The 12,037-nt window shown below is 35.4% G+C and overlaps 1 protein-coding gene across 1 annotated transcript in view; it reads left to right on the top strand.

Annotated features, from left to right (window-relative positions):
- LOC149792015 (unconventional myosin-Ic-like) overlaps positions 1-4,007 on the top strand; it is a 42,743-nt gene extending 38,736 nt beyond the window's left edge. The window contains exons 22-24 of the mRNA XM_089970508.1: positions 268-397; positions 1,822-1,999; positions 3,022-4,007. Coding sequence (XP_089826634.1) covers positions 268-397; positions 1,822-1,999; positions 3,022-3,256 — 543 coding nt within the window. The 3' untranslated portion in view covers positions 3,257-4,007. The remainder of the gene's footprint in view (positions 1-267; positions 398-1,821; positions 2,000-3,021) is intronic.
- Positions 4,008-12,037: the final 8,030 nt, after the last annotated feature.

Here is a 12,037-nt window from a genome sequence, read left to right as displayed (position 1 = left end):
AGACGGTATCGACGACGTCTATTGAGGATGTTTGTATGAGTTGTTTTCGCATGGGTATAGTGCTTGAAATGCAGAAACGTAAACTCATTACTTATTACACATACACACAAGCGATCTAATTGAAATGTACGCCTGCCTTAAGACTGACCAATCAATGACATCTAAATTTCATGTAATAGTTATGACTTAAGACTAACTAATCAATGGCATGTAAATTTCATGTAAAAGTTATGTTAAAGCAGTTGAGACCTCTTTCATTTGTTTCAGCGTTCAGTCGATGATTACTTAAAAAGTAAAGGAGCTTTGGAGGATAATAATGCACTGGGACTTGTACGACAGGTACTTGAGGGGCTTTCCTTTCTTCATGCCCGTAGTATTGTTCACAGGGACCTGAAAGGTAATTGCTTCGGTATATAACTATAGGCATTCGTTTTAATACGAAATGTATTACATTTGTGTGAATGTTACTGAAAGTTTGAGTACCTTTGTGGGAAAATCCATTTGCCCTGTTATGTTGGCCTTCTGAATCAGCTTACATTCGATGGTGGACTCCGTAAGTCCACTTATTTTGCGAGGAAAGCATTCCTGTATATTTGGCATACAACCAAACGTTTTTCCGTAGCATATATTAATCTGTCTGCAAAGCTTCACAAATCGAATTTTTTGGTAGGACACGATTCGTTCGTAAGAATGGTTGAAATCACTCGTGTTAACGTGTTTACACAGACTTAACCGAATTATGTGTTCTTTCCATCAAGAGTCTGCATATCGCCTCGACAAATGCAATCATGCCATTCTTAAACACACACACACACACACACACACACACATACACACAGATTATATATAAATATATTCAGTATCATTTATATACCACGAGATGTTTCATTTTTTGCTTAAAAAGAAACGAGGCTTGCCGAGTTTCCTTCAAGTCTTTTAAATACAAATGTGTATATGTGCACAACTAGTAGTCTATCTAAGATACAGTATACATGCTATTCACGTATTTTATTTATATCACATACAAATGCACATACTTGCATTTCCAACGCACTTAAGACTGGCTGCATGCAGATGTGTATTAACGCAATGGATGAACTCAGCACAGGCCCGAACAGTGTGTCCATTACAAAATGCAGTTCTTAACATTTTTGCGTATGATCGCAATCGTCTTTACAAACTAAGAAGTTGTTTCTTTCAGTTTTTGAATTTCTTGTTTTCACTCATAAGTATAAGACACTTATGATTTAAACGCGAAAGATGGTTTAAATGAAAAAAGTAGAACACTTGAAAACACAGCATGTTCAACTCCTTCCACGTATCATGTTTAAACAAAATGACCTCAAACCAACAGCACAGGTTTTCGTTTGCAGAACACACACGTGATCTCAAGACGTTTGATACAATTCAACAAAATACACTTGTCTAAATTTACTTGTGTACTATTTACTTCCTATTATAAACAAAGCATTGTTCATTTAAGTACTCAAAATATGAATGTTGGTATGATTTTTGTTCTTTTCTAATTGTTTATATCCCATCTGTTCTTTTCTAAAAATTAGTTTTAGCGTAATACTTATAATTGACCTTTTGAAACATCTTCCGTAATCATTAATGTAAATTGTGAGTAAAATTTATTTCAGGTTTATTCTTTTTTATATTGGTGAATTAACCTCACCACACGAACGAAATACGGACTGACTGAATACCCAACACATGTCGCCAACTTTGTATTCCTATTTTGGAGCTTGTTAATCCAAAGATCTTATGACAAATATTGCACGTGTTACATTATACTTACCCTGGTTTGTCTTTCTCCAGCGTCAAACATCCTTCTAGACAGTGACATGAACACCAAGCTGTGTGATATAGGTCTTTCCACTACACTTGAGACTCATACTTTTGCTAGCAGAGGTTGCACAACTAGCGTTGGGTCTTCCTTTTGGTCGTCACCGGAAGTTTTAAAGGGAGAGCAATCTAACGTGAAGATGGATATATGGTATGCGTACGCAACTTTACTCATAGGAAAAATACAGTTTATTGTCGCTGTTTCCCATTTTTGGCTTATTGGGTTATCGACTATCTCTCACGTTAGTTCAAACTTAGCTCAACATATTTGGCGATATTTCTTTTTCTATAACGACATCCAAACATTAAAATGTGATAAGACCTCGGTCTTTGTCTTAAATTATATCAGTCTAAAAGGAGCACATGTGTATGTGTTGCGTCATCTTACGGCTACTCGCTACAGAAGTGACTATATCGTGTAAATTAATGGTAGATTTTGATAAACAACCGTACGGCATAAAGAGCTAACTAACTGGCTTTCAGAAATGTCGTGTTATGATAACTGTATATATATATATATATATATATATATATATATATATATATATATATATATATATATATATATATATATACAGAGAGAGAGAGAGAGAGAGTAAAAAATATACAACAAACAGAACGGAACGGAACGTGCTATCCCTAGATTCTACAGGAAAATGATAGGTAATCCTAGGCAGAACGATTATTTACTAAAAATCATACTATCATACTGGTAGGACATTTCTTAATTTGTACTCTACGGAGATTCGAACCCGCATTCGCGGGTAAACGGCACCCTTTGACTTGGCTGCAAGCACCGGTTAATATTCCATCACAACTAAATACATATCACATAACAATGTTACAACTGAGCCAATGTTATATCCACTTGTACGTATCAGACAAAAATATGTTTTTTGTGTTTTATATATATATATATATATATAGACATACATACATCTGTTATCACCAAATACTGGTTTATACTCAAGATTTAAATAAACTTCCAATTGTTTCTTTTCATATGATTCATGCAGTCTACTGACATAGCAAGCTCCATTTTTGCACATCTATTGGATAGATTTGTTTAACATATAAGAAATAGAAACATATATATTCTATTATACCCAGTTCCGTTTTTATAACGCAAAAGAAAGATAAATAATACAATTCAACATTATTCCTACCAATTAGGAGCCTTGGATGCACCATCATAGAGCTAATAACAGCACAAAGACCTTGGTACCCTCACCCACCATACACAGCTCTACTCCGGATAGGATGCAATTTATCTCCCTTTGGTGATGCCTGTGAACAGTTTACTATCTCAGATATCATGAAGGAATTCGTAGACCCGATGTTTCATGTCGACGCGACGAAGAGACCTTCCGCACAAGATCTACTGTCCCACTATGTGTATTCTGAGTGACACGGCAAGGTTGGACGCCTTTCTAAGGTGGTCGCCCCTTGCGGAATCTTCGTTTTCTGTGTATTATATCCGCCACTCAAATGCAGCATATTTTTAGGAATCTCCCAGCACTGTCCAGAGCAGAATTTGATCCAGTTATGAGATTTACTCTCCTACAGTGCAGAGAGATTCAATATTAGGAAAGAGCCGATGATGTTAAAGCCTGGCAAACTACACACTAGCGAAGACTAGTCAACAATAAACTTTGTAATTTTTATCTAGTTATACAAGTGTCAACTCATATGTAAAAGTTAGTTACATATATGAATATTTCAACGTACGTTGAGTCTATCATCCTTGGAGTATGTAAAGACTGTATACTTTTGAGAAAATAAAATAAAGTGGTGGGATAGAGTCAGTGAAACGATAAAGTTCTGGTAATATCAATGGTCTGGTTAACGGTAACTTTTAGATTTGAATGAAAACTAGATACCTAGTCAACATGGACATATTTTAAAATACAATTATGGCATTTGTTTACATTTAAATAGTGTAAAATGAAAGGTTTATTAATTCTTGAATTAAATTTAGTTATCAGCTATTTAAGTTCTGTTATTTACAATGGATTTCGTTCTGTGAATTTACGTTTATTTGTTCAGGACATATCAGTATTTTGTTTCATTAAGAACGTTTCCCAATAACCGTCACTTTCCTATATGCTTAGAACACTTCAAATGTGATTCCATTCGTTGTAATAAATTCTGTAAATGTGTGACTACGTGCCTAATTATTTTCTGTTGAAGATACACAGTGTCGATGCCGGGTAGGGGATGCGGTTGATGTTGAATACTTTTAAACGAAATACAATAATAATATGTATATTTTGAATCAGTAGCTAAAGGAGGAATTTATTTAAAAGGAGAGACTAAAAACGGATGTACGTGGATTAAAAGATTTGTCAAGGAAAGTAAGCCTTCCAATACACTATATAACGAGATCTAAATAACGTTTAATTATTTTTCTCTTTGTTTTGTTTTACGTCTTTCCTTTCATTTCAACGTGTCCAGTTATTGAACAGAAGACGAAAAGGAAATTTATCATATCGGGCTGGAACACTGGACATATTGACCTTTAGTGGTTGCGGAACACATTTTCAAGACTATACATAAATTCAACGCTTTCTGAATACCCTTCGAGAAAGTTTTGTATCATCGCGGTCTGCATTTTACATAAATTCAACGCTTTCTCAATATCCTTCGAGAAAGTTTTGTATCATCGCGGTCTGCATTTTACATAAATTCAACGCTTTCTGAATACCCTTCGAGAAAGTTTTGTATCATCGCGGTCTGCATTTTACATAAATTCAACGCTTTCTCAATACCCTTCGAGAAAGTTTTGTATCATCGCGGTCTGCATTTTACATAAATTCAACGCTTTCTCAATACCCTTCGAGAAAGTTTTGTATCATCGCGGTCTGCATTTTACATAAATTCAACGCTTTCTGAATACCCTTCGAGAAAGTTTTGTATCATCGCGGTCTGCATTTTACATAAATTCAACGCTTTCTGAATACCCTTCGAGAAAGTTTTGTATCATCGCGGTCTGCATTTTACATAAATTCAACGCTTTCTCAATACCCTTCGAGAAAGTTTTGTATCATCGCGGTCTGCATTTTACATAAATTCAACGCTTTCTGAATACCCTTCGAGAAAGTTTTGTATCATCGCGGACTGCATTTTACATAAATTCAACGCTTTCTGAATACCCTTCGAGAAAGTTTTGTATCATCGCGGTCTGCATTTTACATAAATTCAACGCTTTCTGAATACCCTTCGAGAAAGTTTTGTATCATCGCGGTCTGCATTTTACATAAATTCAACGCTTTCTGAATACCCTTCGAGAAAGTTTTGTGTCATCGCGGTCTGCATTTTACATAAATTCAACGCTTTCTCAATACCCTTCGAGAAAGTTTTGTATCATCGCGGTCTGCATTTTACATAAATTCAACGCTTTCTCAATACCCTTCGAGAAAGTTTTGTATCATCGCGGTCTGCATTTTACATAAATTCAACGCTTTCTGAATACCCTTCGAGAAAGTTTTGTATCATCGCGGTCTGCATTTTACATAAATTCAACGCTTTCTCAATACCCTTCGAGAAAGTTTTGTATCATCGCGGTCTGCATTTTACATAAATTCAACGCTTTCTGAATACCCTTCGAGAAAGTTTTGTATCATCGCGGTCTGCATTTTACATAAATTCAACGCTTTCTCAATACCCTTCGAGAAAGTTTTGTATCATCGCGGTCTGCATTTTACATAAATTCAACGCTTTCTGAATACCCTTCGAGAAAGTTTTGTATCATCGCGGTCTGCATTTTACATAAATTCAACGCTTTCTCAATACCCTTCGAGAAAGTTTTGTATCATCGCGGTCTGCATTTTACATAAATTCAACGCTTTCTCAATACCCTTCGAGAAAGTTTTGTATCATCGCGGTCTGCATTTTACATAAATTCAACGCTTTCTGAATACCCTTCGAGAAAGTTTTGTATCATCGCGGTCTGCATTTTACATAAATTCAACGCTTTCTGAATACCCTTCGAGAAAGTTTTGTATCATCGCGGTCTGCATTTTACATAAATTCAACGCTTTCTGAATACCCTTCGAGAAAGTTTTGTATCATCGCGGTCTGCATTTTACATAAATTCAACGCTTTCTGAATACCCTTCGAGAAAGTTTTGTATCATCGCGGACTGCATTTTACATAAATTCAACGCTTTCTGAATACCCTTCGAGAAAGTTTTGTATCATCGCGGTCTGCATTTTACATAAATTCAACGCTTTCTGAATACCCTTCGAGAAAGTTTTGTATCATCGCGGTCTGCATTTTACATAAATTCAACGCTTTCTGAATACCCTTCGAGAAAGTTTTGTGTCATCGCGGTCTGCATTTTACATAAATTCAACGCTTTCTCAATACCCTTCGAGAAAGTTTTGTATCATCGCGGTCTGCATTTTACATAAATTCAACGCTTTCTCAATACCCTTCGAGAAAGTTTTGTATCATCGCGGTCTGCATTTTACATAAATTCAACGCTTTCTGAATACCCTTCGAGAAAGTTTTGTATCATCGCGGTCTGCATTTTACATAAATTCAACGCTTTCTCAATACCCTTCGAGAAAGTTTTGTATCATCGCGGTCTGCATTTTACATAAATTCAACGCTTTCTGAATACCCTTCGAGAAAGTTTTGTATCATCGCGGTCTGCATTTTACATAAATTCAACGCTTTCTCAATACCCTTCGAGAAAGTTTTGTATCATCGCGGTCTGCATTTTACATAAATTCAACGCTTTCTCAATACCCTTCGAGAAAGTTTTGTATCATCGCGGTCTGCATTTTACATAAATTCAACGCTTTCTCAATACCCTTCGAGAAAGTTTTGTATCCTGGCGGTCTGCATTTTACATAAATTCAACGCTTTCTGAATACCCTTCGAGAAAGTTTTGTATCATCGCGGTCTGCATTTTACATAAATTCTACGCTTTCTGAATACCCTTCGAGAAAGTTTTGTATCATCGCGGTCTGCATTTTACATAAATTCAACGCTTTCTGAATACCCTTCGAGAAAGTTTTGTATCCTGGCGGTCTGCATTTTACATAAATTCAACGCTTTCTGAATACCCTTCGAGAAAGCTTTGTATCATCGCGGACTGCATTTTACATAAATTCAACGCTTTCTCAATACCCTTCGAGAAAGTTTTGTATCCTGGCGGTCTGCATTTTACATAAATTCAACGCTTTCTCAATACCCTTCGAGAAAGCTTTGTGTCATCGCGGACTGCATTTTACATAAATTCAACGCTTTCTGAATACCCTTCGAGAAAGTTTTGTATCATCGCGGACTGCATTTTACATAAATTCAACGCTTTCTCAATACCCTTCGAGAAAGTTTTGTATCATCGCGGTCTGCATTTTACATAAATTCAACGCGTTTCCTGCAGTACTGTTCAAGTAATCTTCTTGAAAGATAAGGGGCAAATTCTTTAGGTTCATATTCAACAATATTATTTTTTGGAGTAAAAGAGCTAGGTGTAGTGAAAATTGTTACGGTTTCCAAGTAGAAGTCGCTACGCTAATCTTGTTGACTCGTCAATTTACAAGATAGGCCCTGAGTAGCCGAGTGGCCGAGTGGTCTAAAGTGCTCTCCGTTACGGATCACTGCCATCTCACCTCTGTCTGCGTGGGTTCGAGTCTCGGATTCAGCCAATGTGGGTATGTGAGAAAGCTTGCCAGTAGCTTCTCGTGGGTCGTTGGTTCTTCTGGGGTTTTCCTGGGTTCTTCCTCCACCATTAATATTGGCCGTCATGTATAGCCTATCGTGTGCTGAAAAATTGCGTTAAACCCTACAACAACAACAAGATAGGCATATATTCTGCTGGATAAGGGACGACTGTTTCAGATGATTTGAGGGCAGACAAGTGCTTGAAAGGTTGGATAATAACAATACCTTTTATGTTACAAGGAATGCGTGCATGAGAGAACGCAATCAAATAAAAGTGTTTGGGGAAATTAAATTTGCCAAGTAATTTCAGACACTATATATCGTAAAGTGGCGACTAATGGAAGCAACCTGTCTGCGTACATGTGTCCAGTGATGCGTTAACCTTACAACGTCTGAAACGTGTGTATGTATGTATGTATATATATATATATATATATATATATATATATATATATATATATATATATACTATTTATTTTTTATTTAAGAATATAGCGCTTTATATGTTACTTTTGACTTGTATGACATTTCTGAGCCTTTTACAAAGTTTTTACGTTTTATCTTCTGACTTCGGATACGTAATTACTTTTACATAAATAACCCCACCCAGTTTATCAATTTCCAAATCAGGTCCGTATTTTAAAAGAATTTCACTTTTACCAACGCAGTTTTAAAATAAGTATTCTTTATTAAATTAATTAGGACTGAAAACAATTAACCCCAGATTTTTTATTAATTATATCAATTCCATCTTAAAAACAAACGACGACCATTAAACGGGGAATACATATATCCATTATTCACGGATCAGTTCAGCCATCAAAACCTGAATTAGCATATACTATGCATGGAGTGGCAAGCCACCTATTAGTAAAATTTGAATGGCTTTATGATTCGAGTCCGATGAACATGTGACTTTTCACAAAGATTTAGATAAGATTTGAAAGAAAATGTGGTTTTCAGTCCAATGCATTTCATTCTTTGGTATTTGTCTATACTGCATTTACAACTATCATGTCTCACAAACTGCAGCAACAGAGCAATATTTATTAAAACTGTCAGAGATTGATATTTTTCTCATGTCTAATTATAAACGTAATCTTGCTAAACTCATTATATATATATATATATATATATATATATATATATATATATATATATATATATATATATATATGTGTGTGTGTGTATGTATGTATATGTATATATATATATATATATATATATATATATATATATATATATATAATATATATATATATATTCGCACCGTTGCGAAGGGTAACATTATTATGTTATTATAAACATGCATACTATACGGGTTAGATAAGCAACATTGCTCCTTATTGAAACCATTCTTCCTCATTTAAGTGACTGATATTCGTATGCATGGCTCAACAATATCAGCTATTATTGAAAAGTGGAAGAAGAGAAGTATACCATCAACATTTTGATTGGTTAATTGTACTTCCGGGTAAACCTATATTTCATTTATTAAGAGCCAATTATATGACCCGGAAAATGATAACTTGATTCTATTTTTGATTCTAGACTCGAGCTTCAGTAAACACTCATAATTATCTGAGGTGCATTTTAATTGATTTTCAATAAAAAGCAATAAAAAAATGAAAAAATAAAAATAATTAAACAATAAAAGTAAAACAACAATAAAAGAATAAAAAAGGAACAGAATCCTCAACCATCTTTTTACTTACTCATTAATTATTTTACAACAGATCTAAGTTAATTTGTTTGTGTCTTCTCACAAAAATCAAAGTCGTTTAAATTTTCAAGTACCTGATCTAAATTACAAGGACGCAGTAATCCATTATATCGACTTTCTGATGTGAAGAGATGGCACTGAAATGAAATACATTTTTGCAGACATGTACATTTGTCTATTTGCTACAAATATTAAGAAAAATGACGTCATCACTATCGCTTAAAACGTATTAAAGACTGCATTTGATAGGCAACATAGCGTACAAAATATATAACATTTATGCATATCAGGCTGCAGACTGATGGAATCTAATATTAATTTACGGATTTCTCGCAAGATATATATCGGGTTTTTTTTAATTTCATCGCCAGACGACCACATTTTTCAACATGGTGGCATTATCCTGTTAAATTCTCTACGAGCCTAGACTAGCTCACACTTTTGATGTTTTGTATATGCTTTTAAATTTGAAATTCCCTTTAAAAATGGGGCCATATTTCCCTTGAGGCAAGGGCCATTTATTCAAACTGCTGACATAATGTTAATTATCACAGCTAGGAGAGTGGGCGGTTTAAGGGAAGAGTGCTCTTCATAACTGTTGATGTCACTACCTGTATAATATGCAAATCAGTGCATAATTTATTAAAACTTGCCTCTGACTGCATATGCCTCTGCATGTATGTCTGTGTTTATTCGTGTGCATATTAAATAAACGATATTGAGTACTTCTGTGTTATTTGCATATATTTATGAATATTAGAAGGTCAAATATAAATTTATCGTTATGTCGGATCTGAGCAACTGCTGTCTCCATTAAATAGTAAAACATCAATCAACCTTGAAATTATTTTTTCTGTCCATATATATTGGTTTTGTTGGGGTATTGGTATTTTTTTAACATTCGACATGAATGTTATACCGTTTATAATATATTCATTAATTCAAATTCTCTCTTTCTCTTTCACACACACACACACACACACACACACACACACACACACGCACGCATGCAGGGGGATCAGCTTTCTAACAAGCGACATTGCGTCCTGGTACATTTACCACTTCTATCTGTTTGCAATGCGAACTCAAAACTAAAGTGGTCAATCATTCTAAACGTCACGTTCTGACTCCCGCAGAGCACGGTTTGCTTTCCAAACGCGTAAATTGCACGCACACACTACACAGTACCTGTAGACCTTGAAAGAGGATGTAAAAATGGTGTAATATGTCATTTCACCCACGTGGCAACTTAGACAAAACAAACATCCTGCTAAATGCAAGTTCAAAAATGGTACCCAGTTGGCCGTAGTAGCATGTGATGGAGTATGTACATAAACTGCATTTGTTACAATATAAATAAAAGCATACCCAACGTTTGTATACAGAAATAAAACTCCATGAAATTAGAAATTACGGACTTGCAAAACATATCCCCAATTCAATTTTTGGCAATACACGTCGCAGAAAATGTAAGCGCCATGGCTGTCATAAACCCAGATCAGTGTACATGGGGAAATTACATATCTGTCATGAGCCAAGATCAGTGTACATGGGAAATGCCATGACTGTCGTGAGCCGAGATCAGTGTACATGGGAAATGCCATGGCTGTCATGAGCAGAGAAGAGTGAATAAGGAAAATTCCTTCGCTGCCATGTGCCGAGATCAGCGTATAAGGGAAATGTCATGGATGTCATGTGATGAGATCAGTGTCTAAAGGAAATGCATCGACTGTCATGACCGGATGTCATTGTATAAGGGAAATGCCATAACTTTCATTAGCCGAGATCAGAGATCAATGTACAAGAAATATTCCTTTGCTGCCATGCGCCAAAATCAGTGTATAAGAGAAATGCCACAGGTGTCATGAGCCGCAATCAGTGCATTCGGGTGCGGTATCAGAGTATATATGATCCCCCCACCACCATCACCACCAGTGGTACTTTAGTTTTCGTTATCGAGGAGATGATCAACCAAGGTGTTCTTGCCCGGATCAGGGAAAAAATGGAATAGGAAATCAATGGATGTAATACCATATATCTGAGCAAAGATATAGAATAGAAGAACACGAACGCCCGTATGTAAATTATAAGAACCTAATCAATTACATAAACAAAATGAAATTGAACATGACATTTGAATGATACATTTTCTCTTATAAATAAAATTGCATCATTTCTGCGAAATGCAATTAACCGTTCAGTTATACCGATAAAACAACTTTCGTCATAGAATCGGTTGACTGAGCAAACTCAAACTGCCATTATGTCATCATGGCTCGCTTGATTCCGCTCCTTTCCATATCACTGCTGGTGACACATACGTTGTCGTATTTTCTCTCTCTCTCTCTCTGCCGAAAATGGTAGCTTTGTTGCAGACTTTTCCCACTACGGGGTTCAGAGGTTTGGAGATATTTTTTCTTCAGATAAGTAAAACGCAACCTAGATATTATTCAGGTTTTTTTTTTTCCTGTCATCGAACATTATTCCGTCTCTTCTTATGTCCGATATCGTCTTATCGTATTCAGGTGAGACGGAATGTACTTCCGAATGGATCGAGTTTTCTACAACACCTTTGGCTTTTGAGATACGTTTCATATAAACATATAGCCCCATGGATCGAGTTTTATGTAAACACTTTGGCTCCGATATATTATTCATATTTGTAAGATAAAAGGAAATCTTTGGCTAAATATGAATTAATTAAACATTTTTTAATTAACTTGTGATTACAGTTTGTATCAGTATCCAACAAAAGGAGAAATGCTTTGCAAAGGGGGACAAATAAGGATAACA

The sequence above is a fragment of the Sinohyriopsis cumingii genome, chromosome 9 (assembly GCF_028554795.1).
Source record: "Sinohyriopsis cumingii isolate HCF-2022 chromosome 9, ASM2855479v2, whole genome shotgun sequence".
NCBI classification, from domain to species: domain Eukaryota; kingdom Metazoa; phylum Mollusca; class Bivalvia; order Unionida; family Unionidae; genus Sinohyriopsis; species Sinohyriopsis cumingii.
Note: the sequence above shows the minus strand (reverse complement) of the source record. Positions and strands in the feature narration are given on the sequence as shown.